Source organism: Athene cunicularia (assembly GCF_003259725.1).
Source record: "Athene cunicularia isolate RWA chromosome 11 unlocalized genomic scaffold, athCun1 chr11_part1, whole genome shotgun sequence".
Taxonomy (NCBI): Eukaryota; Metazoa; Chordata; class Aves; order Strigiformes; family Strigidae; genus Athene; species Athene cunicularia.
Genome location: NW_020799113.1, coordinates 18,602,899 through 18,616,443, shown reverse-complemented (window position 1 = coordinate 18,616,443; position 13,545 = coordinate 18,602,899). Strand labels below are relative to the sequence as shown.

The following is a 13,545-nucleotide window of genomic DNA, read 5'->3' as shown; positions in this document are numbered from 1 at the left end:
CCCCCCTTTCCCCTTGTTTTCTCAACAGGACAAAGAGGGGAAAGAAAATAAGACAGACCGACCCTTGTGGGTAAAACAAAAGCAGTTTTAATATAAACAAAGTGAAGCAAAGGTCTGCGTGTGGAAGCAAAAAAAAGAAAACAGATTCATTCTCTACTCCCATGAAGAGGCGATGTGGGGCCTTCTCAGGAGCAGGGCTCCAATACATGGAGTGGTTGCCGCGGAGGACCAAGGGGAACCCTACCCCTTTCATCCTTTCTCCCAGCTTTATACTGAGCAGACATCATATGGTATGGAATATCCCTTCGGTCAGTTGGGGTCAGCTGTCCTGGCTGTGTCCCCTGCCAAGATTTTTCTCACCCCATACCACTGGGGGTGAAAATGTTGGAAAGAGCCTTGGTGCTGTGTAAGCACTGCTCAGCAGTAGCCACAACACCAGGGTGCTATCAACACCCTGCCAGCTCCCAACATAAAACACAGCACTGTGAGGGCTGCTGTAGGGGAAAACCAATTCCAGCTCAGCCAGACCCAGTACACCTAGTCACATTAGATTGCATTTGATCCCGTTTTACTACGTTTGAATTAAACTCTGTTGTAGATTAATTACATTCTGCTCCTTACTTTTAGTATTTTCTGTCCTGTTGGGGATATAATTAAAATATAACTAATTCCTCTGAACACTTTTCTTTCTGTCTGATTTTATTTAAACTTTGTGCTAAGAGCTGCGTTTGAAGTGGGGAGCGTGGTGGGTTCCCGGTGCTAGACCAGCAGCGGTGCAGTGTCAATCCACGTGCCATCCTGTACCCACACCAGTGGGGTTGTGCTCTGTGTTCCCTTTTCTTAGTTGATGATAGACCTGACGGATGGAGGGGGAATTTTCTCCATGAAAGCCAGGCCCACCACACACTGCATCTACTGAGCTGCAGGCGCGGAGGTGGACGGTCCTGGAGAAGGTAAATTCAATCACCATCAAGTGTGGTCAATCACACAGGGAAGATGTGTGCTCTGCTCTTGGCTTGGCCAAGCAGCAGCCAGATGTTAGACACAGTTTCTTTTCTGGGGCTCTCTGTAACCCTAGTTTTTCATGTGGATGCTTTGTAGGGTTTCCTCCTAGCAAGTTGTAGGAAGTTTTTCTGTTCTTCTGAACATGGTGGGTTGAGTTGTGGGGGACTATCACCCCATCAGTGGACCATCTGAGGTCTTTGCTGCATGTGGGAAGTTACCAGCCTGAATGGAGGCAGCCCTTCAGCCCACAGCCAGCCAACAGAAGCCAAAACCACCCTTCAACTCAGCTTTATGTATAGCAGGAGCTGGCTGGGTGCTGTTTGAGTGGGAGCTGGGTGTTACCCTGAGGTTAAGACAGCAGTGATATGCATGGTGGTATCAGGGTCTGGAACCATCAGTGGGAGAACCTTTGCTTACAGACAGATGGGTTTCAACCTCATTCCTCTCCTGCTGCATGGAAACATTTCCTCTGTATGGCTGTATCACTTGTCTCTGATTTCCATTGCTGTGCAGAGAGGAAGCCTCACACCACTTCCCTGGTCCTGCATCACGGGGAATTAGCAGAGTTTGATGTGCTTTTCAAACCCACTCTGGCCCAACATGTGGAAGGGAGGATCCACCTGTCGGTGGTGGACAACCCCTATGAAGAAACCAACATTCAGCTGGGGGGTGAAGGCTATGAGGATGACTTCATGCTAGATAACATCCATGGACTAATGGCAAACAGCAAGGAGAACCCTGAGGGCAATCTGGAGGAAGACCTAACTGAGGGTAAGAGAGGAGAGGTTGCCAAGATGGAGCGAGGAAGAGGAAAATCCGCATTTCTGCTCAGCTTGTGCCAGTGTAGGTGTGGTCCAGCCTTAGCATACAGATCTTGTTGCATTTTGTAGCCTGGAGAGCAGCCACACTTGAGGACACAAGGGAAGATCCTCTGTCAAGGGAGAAGCTTGCAAGCTAGCAGGGAAGGGTCAGAGATACCAGTGTCCAGCTGAGTATCTCTGAAAGGAGGTCTGCTTGCTTGTGAGACACTGTGGAGGTGAAGGCCACATACAATAATTTGTGCGCTCTATATAAGCAGGCCTGTGGTGTCACCCAGCGGAGCTGGCGGTCTGTGAGCGCTCCAGCCATGTGCACAGGGGCAGTGCAGGCTGTACTGCATGTCTCTGCACAGCCGCAGCCACGCATTTAGGGACATGTCAGGGTGTTTCCCTGAAAGTGGTAGGATGGGGAGCAGCTGCATCTCCCAGGGGCAGGAAGGCTTGGAGCAAGGAAGCGTTGGACATAGACATGTCTGTGCATGAGGAGGGCAGCTGGACCTCACCACACACTGAGATCCCTTGCTCTCATTCCTAACAGCTGCCAGAGTGGATCCCATCCAGTTCAGGGACTGTCATGTCAGGACACCCTACTCCATGAGCTTCAGGATCATCAGCCGCAGCAGGGCCGAGGTGATGTGGTTTGAGTGGCTGGCAGGTGCCCCGTTTCACTTCTTCCCCGAGGTGAGCTGGGACAGCTCTGCCTTTACCTGCTGCTTGAGTACTGCCCGGCAGGTTGCCGGGAGCTCGTGGGGAGTCCCCAGAACCATGCAGGAGCTGCAATCCCTGGCTTTTCTTGGGCAGGGCTGTCAGCCCCGCAGAAAAAGCTCCATGTTATGGGAGGCGGCATCTTTTGTTTGCACTTTATCAAACCTCAGATAAATACACAGTAACACACAGGTTCCTGGCACAGCTGCTCAGCACATCAAGCCCTTTGCTGACAGCTCTGCCTTTGCCAGGGATTCCAGTTTGGTCTTGGCTCTCTGGTTCTGCCTAGGTGGGACACCTCCATGCTGGCTGTGCTATGAACATCACAGTGACCTTGAGATTGGATGTCACGGTCACCTTTGAAAAGCACCTTGTGACATGTAAAGTGGTTCAGGCCACTTTGCAGCTGCAGCAGGAGCAGGTTCCCAGCTGGGACGACCGCCTGTGCGCCGTCAAGTGGGTGGGTGCAGTGAGGGGCCCAGCAGCCACATGGCCTGTCAAGAAGAAGGTAAGAAGCACAACAGCAAAATCTAACCGAGCGTCCACAAGAAGAACAGCTGACAGCAGCAGGCCGCCATCTCTGCTGGCTAAGCAGCTCCTGCCACCTCCTGACATTTAATCCACCCGTGTGGTTAACCAGCAGTGCGTTTCAGGGGAGAGGTGGATGCACAGTGACCTGATACACTCACACAAGATGAGGAAGTCTTTTCGATAGGAAACGTTTCGCCACATGCAAACTATCGGTCTCTGCTAAAAGCGGAAGGAAGTGTTGCAGCCTGTGCTGAACAGGAGGTCACATTTGGTGATAATTTATGCTGTTAAAATCTCTTCATCTGATTCAGTGCCTTTTCACCAACAAGGGGATAAATCCACTGTGCTTTGTCTCTTGTTTTGAAGTGGGGAGCAACGCTAGTGCTGTTCTGTGTGTGCTGGCTAGCCCACCAGCACGCTGTGGGTGAGCTCTGAGCTCTGTCTATGTGATACGAGAGATTCTGCTCGTGGTCTCTATGTCACATGGGATGTCTCTCTCCTTATGGAGCAGCCCAGGTACTGTATGGCGGTCATGCAGGAATCTGGAGAAGTATTATCTCCAGAAATTCTTGCTTTTACTATAATTGTTGCCAGACACACCTATCTTGCATGATGGTTCTTCCCTAGTTTCTGAACCATTGTCAGACCTGTAAACCAAACTTTTTCCCCATCAGAGCATCAGTAGTCAGAGACTTTCTTAGCGAGTTCACTCCCATCCCAAAATGCCCATCCCCAGCTGCCACCAGTGTGGCTGTTGCCCGACACATGGCATCTGGAAAGTGCTTTCTCCTAAGACAAGAAGAAAAAGCTGCTTTCTAGGGGTGTTCTGTCTTGGGGTTCTCCATCCACAGAGCTCCAGCAGGGGAACTTAACCCTAATTTGGAAGCCTGTTGGCTTTATAGGGGGCCAGGAAAAGGATCAGGCACTCTACAGGGTTGAAACACAGGGACTGATACACAGTCATAGTCCCCATGGGTGTATTCAGTCGAGGTGGTGATTGCTGTGATCAGTAGGTAGAAGCAAACACTATAGCGGAAGGATCAAATTTTGTCATCTTGACAGGGAAATAAATGGGAATGGTCCTTTCTAGCCCCTATATGTGGCTGATTTTAGAGGCCAAAGGACTCCCTGCTCAGCCTGGCTTTCTGGGCTCTAGTCAGTGACTCTTCCCTCTCCTGTTTGGAGGTGATTGAGATCAACCCAGAACCAGCTCACAAGGTCCTGGAGAAGAGCATCCATGGCATGATTGAGTTCAAGGAGACCTTGCTCTTCCAGACAAGGACATTCACATGAGTGCTGAAGGCCAGGCAGGAACCCACGAGTGGGGGCTGCCTTTGCCCAGGGCTGCCCCATATCTGCATCCCCAGAGCTGTGCTGTGCTCTCCGGTGGCCACTGCTTCTCCTTCTACCCATGGTCCTGTGCCAGCTAAGGTTACACTAAAATGTTCATGTCTCAGCCACTTAATAAACCTCTTTTAATTTCTAACAGGCTGATCAGCGTTGGAAGGGGGTGCTCCTGCTTGCTGAGTCTGAGGTTTCAGCTTCCACACATAATCTGGCACATCCCAGGGCCTGGAGATCTCCCACAAGTGACCCTGAGTCCCTTCTAGGGCTTTACATTGAGTCTCACCTGCTGTTCATCTGTTTAAACAAACCATTTGTTGTTTCATAATTTCCAAGTCCTGGCTGGGTGCTGGGGCCCATATATCTGCACACAAACCAGGCAGGAGATGGTGGCTGTCATCCCACCAAGACATGCCAGGAGAGGTTCAATTCTGCTGTGCCTTTCTGCTGAGAACAGCCATGGTTTTGCTTTCATTGCATGTTGCCTGTCCTTATCTGCTCAAGGATGGGTTTGCAGTCAAAATAATGTAAAACAGAGACAGAATCAGAGCAGAATAAGCCGTTTGGACTAAGTCTCCTTGGCACCATGTCTGCCCTTTCCTCCGTAACTTCTGAACTTGGAAATACTTTCTCTTGGGGCAGCCCAGGGCAGCAATCTAGATGTGGCAGAGTTGTCTGGGAAAGAAGACGCTACTCAGCATAAAGAAAGGGATGTCAGGAGCCCACCACACAGTGTTACTTCTCTACTCACTTTGTATTTATTGGGCTTTTTTTTTTTTTACTTTCACGTCCTTCTTGCTTTTCAGCTTCCAGCTGTCCAGTACAGGGAATGTGGCCCTGGAATACACCTGGGTGGTGGCTGTGGAGGATGAAAGGGCAGTGAGCTGTACTGGGGAGCTGCTCCCACCCAGTCTAGATGGTAAGGGAGTGGCTCTGTGTGGCAGCTCGTGGTGCCCAGGGGGGTTTGGTTGGCAGTTGAGGGCTTGGGGAGAAGACCATGCCACTTCCCCCTAAAATATGAATTGCTTTTTCATCCCTATCCAGTTGCCCACTTCCACAAGCATCTTCCCAGCTGCAGCTGGAGACTTTCTCCCTGACCCCTCTCTGCTTTTCAGACCCCCCTATGAGTGTCTGACACTTGTCCTCTACGTGGGAGCTGAGCCTGGCTCAGGGAAAAGCCTCATGGTAGGTCAGGACTGGGAAGGAGGACATCAGGGCACATTTTTGGGAAGTCTCTGACACTGGAGAAAATTGATGTTGTAGCGACGAGTTAGCTGACCTCAGTCACTGTCTGTGTGCAATTCCCCAGTCCACGGCAAATGCAAAGTCACTGTTGAAAAATAACCCTCCTAACTTGGGCAGAGGTGGAGCCCCTGCTCACAGCAGCCATCGGAGCTCAACGGCAGGGCCATGACACACCAACCCACAGTAACGTGGTTGTGTCTGAGCTCACGGTCCGCTGGGGAGCAGCGTGGTTCTGCATGTCCAAGAGGTCTCATCAGAAAGAGGAGTGAGGAGAGCTGTCAACCTCTGCATTTCCTAGCACAGGCACCTTGCCTGCTGGTCAAGATGGGAGACCTCAGCCCAAGTCCTTGAGGCTCTGCACGTGCCCACCTCCCTCCCCTGTGGGTCCTGGCGTTGGCTCTGCCCCGGCACAGGGCACACTTGTGCTGAAGCTAGGCTGCTGGGCTGTGCCATCAGCTCTCTGGTCATCAGTTATGAAAGCCTGACAAAGCATCCACATGAGCTTGGACCAGGAACACCTCAGCTTCGGAGCAGTGTATCAGCAGAGCTACATGTCCTGGCACCTCACCATGGAGAACATGGGCAACATAGGAGTCAAGTAATGCCAAACCCTGTCCTCTCTGAGGGCTGAGAGCTTGGGTGAGGGTTGGATGGAGCTGTAGCTTGCCCAGAGAGTTGCCCTCTGCTTTTCCATTCCGGTGGGGAGTTGTGCGGCCAAGGATGTGCAGTCAGGCCTAGAAGTTAGCAAGGGATAAAAAAAAGCTTCTTTACAGATGGGTGCAGCTGAGTCCTGCCCAAACTGAAGCCTTAGTGCCAGGTGGCTCAGCACCCTGCCTGAGATCCTGTGGAAAAGCCCCCAGGAGGATTAAAAACAGCACGCTGTGTTTGCAGCCTCCTGGTTGCTAATTGTTCCTTTCTGTCCTTGTGCTTTCCTTGGCAAGGTTTAAGTGGGACATCAAGAGCTTCAAGCCAGATTTCTCCATCAGTCCCACAAAGGGTTACCTCTCCCCAGGAATGGACGTCCCCTTCACTGTGACCCTCCGCCCCTCTAAGCTGAGCTGTGCTATCCAGTGCGAGGAGGGCAGTGAGCCACTCCAGCTTACGCTGTCAGGATGCTGCATGCAGACCCCTATGTCCAAAGAGGTAACCGGAGCAGAGACAGGATGGGTCCCCCCTTACCCCACCATTTACACCACATCTCTCCCAGGGCAGGAACTGGAGGAATCTTACAGGCATAGAGTCACTCCTGCCTGTCATGCTGCCAGGGTGTCCCAGAGATCTGAGAATACCCCTGGGCAGGATTCCCAAAATCTGTGAGCCCTGTAGTTGCCTTCCTCTCCTATTAAAGGTGCTGCTCCTCCAGCGAGCGCCTCAGCTGTCCTGGCTCTGCACTGCAGCATCCTTGCCATGGGGACACCCTTCTGAGACCCCCCTTCACAGAGCCATGCAGCTATAGCCACAATATCACCCCCACGGTCACACTTTTTCTCCCTGTCAGGGCAGGGGAGGGCATTCAGCACTAGGAGCAGGCAAGGCATTTGCACCCAGCTCCTGGGGCACAGGGATGCTGCGTGGAGGACTCCTGTCCCTCACAGGCCTTGCAAGAGGGTGCAGCTGGGAGGTGTTGGCTCTTGCTCCCAAGAGTCCAGAGCTGCTCATCAGCCTGCCCACGAAGGGGCTGTGCAGCTGCAGGTCTTCTCCTTGCACAGGAGAGAGACCTTTCCAGGGCTTCCAATTTTCTCCTAGGGAGGCAGCAGCCCCCTTCACCCAGCATGCAAAAGACTCATTCCTCTCCCTTCTCTAAGAACGGACAATTTGCTTACACCAAAACCTATGGCTTAAATGGGAATTCTGCAGATGACAAGGAAAAGCTGCTCTCTGTGCATAGAGCTAGTCAGAGTGGAAAGAGTTCCTCGCTGTGGCCAAGCAGCCTCTGTGCTCCTGTTGCAGACACTGACTTTCACGTGTTCTGTGCGCGAGAAGCACAGCCAGACCATCCTCCTGTCCAGCAATGAGGACTGGACCGTGCAAGCTGTCATTGAGGGACAACACTAGAAACAGCCTGATTTTTTCCATCTGGAGGCCAATCAACAAAACAAGCCCTACAAGATCACTTATGAACCCCTAATCATAAGGTCTGGGAACAAGAAGCATCAGGTACGTGAGCTGTGCCAGCACACTTACAGTGTGACCCCCATAGTTCACCCTGCTCTGGGCAGGAGGTTGGATGAGATGACCTTCAGAGGTCCCCTGTGAATGGAAATTATCCTGAGGTCCTATGTTGGAAGCTGGGCTTCTTGGTGGCTAGAGGCCAGGTGTAAGGGAAGTTCAGGTGGGAAGTCCGGACTGACCACTGAACATATTGGAGCAGCTAACCTAAAAAGCCAGGCTGTCTGACAGTCCAGGAAATGAAGTTTGGTTTGTGCAGCTCCGGGTCGCGGCCTGTGCAGCCCAGGGGGGCTCAGTAACCCCTATGCTCAGCTCTGCAGGCTGCACAGGCTCCCCACGGCCTGGGCACGACCACTTCTGCCCACACTGGGGCCCTTTTGCAGCACACAGGGAACTAAAGGGGAGAAGCTGCCCTGCCATTTCTCCGTGCCCCCTGGCCATGAGCAGTCAGGTGGGAAACAACATTGAGATCTCTCTTGACACCTCCTTCAGTAATGCAGGAGCTTTGGAAAGAGCCTTTCCTGCAGGTCTGGGTCTAGGCAGATGGGGGTGACTAGCCCCTCTGTTTGCATGGGCAGACCAGAGACAAGCTCTTAAATCAAGGGAGTTAGTGCAGAAGGGCTCTGGGGGAGATCTGGAGTCCTTGTCCCACTCCAGCTGACCTTCTACCATGCCAGAATTTAGGCCTGAGTGGAGGCTAGAGACTTGTGGGCTCAGTCTCCAGGGTGCTCAGCAGATCTGTGCCCTGTGGGGTTGCACATGCTGAGCATCTCTTTAATGTATAGCCCTGCATGAAGAGCCCTGCAGTTCGCAGCTGCACTGGGGGCAGAGGAGATGCCCCAGAGCAGGTGGATGTGACCCACTGGCACCCGAAATGAGGACTGGATATGAACTGGTGGGACCCTGCCATGCCAGCTGACAGGCAGTAATGCTGGGACAGTCGAGCTTAGCAGGGACTGCCACCCCCTTAGCACGGCTGTCCCTGCACGAGCACAGGCTGGCAGATGATGTGCCCAGGGACAGGGGTGTTAGGATGGTCAGAGGAGCTGTGCTGCAGGGCTGCTGTGTCCTTGCTCTGTCCAGACAAGCTGCCTCTGTGTCCTATGGCTGCGCCAGCCCCAGCGGGTACGACATTGCCATCTCCACCGGCACAGGACATGGGGCTGCGGCCACAGCCCTGCCAGCTGGACCTGCCCAAAGCTGCTCAGGTGGCAGCCTGAGACATGGGACTGTCCAGGAGTGCTGGAGGGGCAGTAACTGGTCCAGGCAGAGAGCAGGATAGCTCACTTTCACTTATCCTATTCCTTGTCTCTAGGGCTCCCTCTACTTCCCATTGCCGGATAGGACAGGCTTGTACTACTTGCGAGGGACTGCTGAGGCCCCGAAGTGTTCAAGGACCATTTTCCAGCATGTGCCCTGTACGACTTCCTACACTGAGCTCATCCCTGTCTCCACGTGGCTGAACGGGTCACACAGAGGTGAGTCCAGCCCAGAAGTCTCATCCCATCAGCAATCCCTGCAGAGGCACAAGGAAGGGCTTCCCACTGCTTTGCAGAGAAATCACTCTATAACTTTTGGAGTTATAAGGTAGGTATGTTTATTCAGCGCTGGGCGCATGGGGGATCGCTCCACCACAAGCATGCGCATCGTTTGCAGCTCCCGTCCGGCTTATATGTTACAAAGTAGTGCATATTCATAGAACGCCCATACATATACATAGTCTACCCCCGCCTCCCCTCGCTTCTCATGGTAATCAGGTCCCCTCCTCTTGCGCCTGCGCGATGAGCTCTCCAAGCTCCGCGATGGGGTCGCAATCTCCTGGGGAGGGGTCGTAAAGATGAAGTACCTCTTCTTCCTCGCTGGTGAACTTTTCACCCTGTCGCTCTGCGCAGCCTCAGTTGTTCTCTGGCTTTCTTCCAGGCCAGTGTTTTGGGGTTGTCTGTTCTTCAAAGACTAGGGGGGACTTCTCTTTGGGCTAGGAGATAATCGCCTAGCAACGTTATCAGTACTTGGTATGTCTTTTTTGAACAGTCCCATACGCCTCCCCTTGTTTTTGCGCAGGCCTTGCACCATCAATCTAAGATTGTTTAGACTCCTCGTCTCATTCCCCCCTTTTCTTCTTACTTAGTAAATTCTTTTACTACTTATTTATCTGCTTCTTAATCTATTTCCCTTGTACTATAATATGTTAGTACTATCCTACAAATTAGTTTGTGTATTGCTTAAAGCTTGGATTGTGATATAAAGCGTCATACAGAGCTTGCAAGCATTTTGTAAGTCTCCAGATCCATACATATAGAGCTACAGTAAGGATCAACAAAATTGCTACAGATATTAATAAAGCAACCACTGGGTGAAGGGCTGTGTTTAATATCCCAGTAGTTGTCGGCGACCATCCGAAGAGTGTATCCCACCAATTATGTTTCCCTTCCTGCTCAACCATCTTTAAGACCTTTTTTATCCTTTCCCCATCATGAAAGGTTGTGAGTAAAGTTTCTTGCCCTTTTTCCTTAACTTCTTCCAGTATCCGGTGTAAGTCTGGGTGTTTTAATAGGCTTTCTATATGACTGACATTTAAGCCTATGGGGACAGGAAGTACCTTTACCCTGAGGCTGCTTTTCAAGAGGGAATGTGTAACTACTGGGGCAGAATAAGTGAAATCGCGCCCCAGGATGATGGTGAAATTACAAATACGATAATTTAGATGCTGTATCAATTTCTTCTCTCGCCCATCTATGGTTATTGTGTCACACAGTGCCCTTAAACATGCACATCCCTTTCCGGTATAGACAACAATGGTCCTCAAATCTACATTGGGGCGTGCTTCAAAGTGGCAAATCTTTTGGTCAGTACCTAAGCAGGTATTCTGGGTTATTAAGATATTGCTTTCACATATAAATCCCTGTTGTTCTTTTATGATACAGGGTTCGAGATCTACTGCTTGCCATTCATTACCAGCATTCATAGCCCAGGTCTTATGTTCAAAGGGGTACAGCAGGGTCCTGTTGTAATTGACTCCGAGACTTACAATAGGGTGTATGGTGATTAATTTTGTATCATATATTGTTAACACAAAAGTCGTTACTGTATGCGTGTCAGGCCTATAGGTGAAGTTGACCATGTTCCACCATGACTGTAACTTTTTCTCTGTCTCTGTGGCACTATCCCAAATTATTTTTCGAATTTCAGTGGGAAGTGTACCCTCCTCTCCTTCCCTTATTACAGATTCTGCTACTATTTGCATCCATAACTGGGCTTGTATGTAACTTAGAGCTACGGCGATATCACCTTGTAATGCTCCCAAGGTTTCAGCAATAAGTGTGTGGTCCTTTGTTTCTTTTTGCTCCCAGTCTGGCATTACTTTTGACATTGCCCATTGATGTACCCCTAATGCTGATAGTGAAGACCTCAATGGCTGTTGTAATTTTGATATATCCCTTGCAGTAGCTGCTAATTTGTTCGTTATTACTTCTGAATCTATTGAATTTAACACTTCCAATTCAGTTCCTAATACTCCAGTTAGGTCCCTCTGTGGTCTTTTCCGGTAGGCATTTCTCTTTTTCCTTAGTCAAGTTGTCCATCCTTCGTCTGAGGTTTGTAAGAAGGGGGAACAGCGTGGTTTTATATTAGAAATGTTCACTTGCATCTGTAATTCTACATTTTTAGAGACCATTTTGGGATTGATCAGCACTTGCTGTTGGTCTATGTGTCTGTTCACGTACAGACCAACCTTGTATATGTTGGGTGTAAGATTTACAGTGATTGGTGTGGTTGTCATGGTCACTGTGCTTTCAGTTGTGGTTGTCACTAGAGTAGTCACCATGTCAAACTTAAAGGATAGCCCTAGTTTATCCTTAGTCCAGAGACATGTCACAGAGACCGCAGGTTGAGTTAAAGTAAAATTATACCAGCATTCTAGATTTTTTGGATCACATATATGACCAATACTTGACACGATATATTTGGGATTTAAGATCTTGATCTCAGATACTGTAATCTGACACACTGACCAATGGGTGATTTCATTCATTACTCGACACCCTACTCTAATCTCTTGCCCTACCGTTCCCCATAATTGTGGTACTCCATTGACGTCTTTCTATTTAGTTTTTGTATACACCTCTATTCCCCGCATCACTACAGTAGCTAAAGTCAAGGTTGAGTTAGTATTATTATACCCATGCTTCCAGTATACCCAATGTACGCCTGGGACCATGGCTATTCAGCGAACCTTTGACCGGGTATCTGGGGAAAGGAGATTATTAGACTTATAATGAGAAGCGTAGTCTTCCCAACTGAGTTTGTGTAACCTTTCATGGGGATTTGTGGGCCCTCTTTACTCGGGTGTGATGAATCCAGGCTGAGTATTCTTTAATCTTGATGGCTGTAAATGTTGTGAGTAGCACTTGAAACGGCCCTTCCCATTGTGGTTCCAACGTCTTTTCTGTAAGAGACTTAACATACACATAGTCTCCAGGCTGAATGTTATGTACAGGCCCATCTAACCCTCTACCCCGAGTTCCAAATACATGTTTCCCAGTTTTATTGAGTTGTTTACTTAATGCTATCATGTATGAAGTCATAGTTTCCTCCCCAACTTGCATCGATGTTCCTTTCTGTACCGCGTAAGGTCTGCCATATAACATTTCAAAAGGGCTCAACCCTTCCCTGGCCCTCGGTTTTGCTCATATGCGCAAAAGTGCCAGAGGGAGAGCCTGGGGCCAGGTCAGGTTTGATTCTTGTCCAAGTTTCACTATTTGCTGTTTAGTCAAATGGTTCATCTTTTCTACTTGGCCACTAGATTGGGGACAATAAGGAATGTGAAATTGCCAGTCTATACCCAGATGGCGACTGATTTGCTGAACTACTTTCAAGATAAAGTGTGGTCCTCTATCTGAGGATATAGTCGCTGGGACCCCAAAGTGTGGAATTATTTCTTGTACTAATATTTTTGTCACTTCCCAGGCTTTGGCAGACCTAGTGGGGAATGCTTCTGGCCAGCCTGAAAAGGTATCCGTTAATACCAGTTAATATCGATACCCACCTTTTCTTGGAAGTTCTGAAAAATCGATTTGCCATTGTTGTCCCGGCCCATTTCTTCTCCAATCTGGCCTACTTCTAGAATGGGGGTATTCTTAGGATTAGTCTGGAGGTAAAGGTCACACTGTTGAGTCACCTGTCTTACTATGGTATACAGATTTCTAGCTCTAATACTCTTGACTAAATATCAGTATAGGGCCTCCGCTCCCCAGTGCCCTTTCCTGTGTTCCTCTCGCACCAGGTGTCTAGCTAAACAAGAGGGAATTACTACCTTCCCTTGGGGAGTGATGGCCCCACCTTCTTCATTATATGATCCTTCCAGGTCTGTAATTAACTTTTGATCCTCTTTAGTATAATTAGGCTTAACTTCTGGGATGACTTGCCCATCAGGAACTAAAACTCCCTCTATTTTTACCTCTCTTTTGGCTGCTTGTTTTGCCTCTCTGTCCACCAGTTCATTTCCTTTTTCCAAATCCGAGTTCACCTTTTGGTGGGCCTTAACATGCATGATTGCCACTCTTCTTGGAAGTTGTACAGCTTCTAGCAGTTCTAGAATTTCCTTCCCATGTTTGATGTGTTTCCCTTGTGAGTTCAACAGTCCTCTTTCCTTCCAGATTGCTCCATGAGCATGGACTACCCCAAAGGCATACTTCGAGTCTGTGTAAATATTCACTGTCTTGCCTTGGGC

At 49.7% G+C, this 13,545-nt stretch overlaps 1 protein-coding gene across 1 annotated transcript in view; it reads left to right on the top strand.

Moving 5' to 3' along the window:
• HYDIN (HYDIN, axonemal central pair apparatus protein) overlaps positions 1-13,545 on the top strand; it is a 140,540-nt gene that overhangs the window by 120,335 nt on the left and 6,660 nt on the right. Inside the window, 11 exon segments of the mRNA XM_026856977.1 lie at positions 845-953; positions 1,519-1,776; positions 2,362-2,504; positions 2,818-3,036; positions 4,245-4,309; positions 5,210-5,322; positions 5,766-5,913; positions 6,139-6,246; positions 6,590-6,791; positions 7,599-7,805; positions 9,133-9,299. Of these exon segments, the coding sequence (XP_026712778.1) occupies positions 845-953; positions 1,519-1,776; positions 2,362-2,504; positions 2,818-3,036; positions 4,245-4,309; positions 5,210-5,322; positions 5,766-5,913; positions 6,139-6,246; positions 6,590-6,791; positions 7,599-7,805; positions 9,133-9,299 (1,739 nt within the window).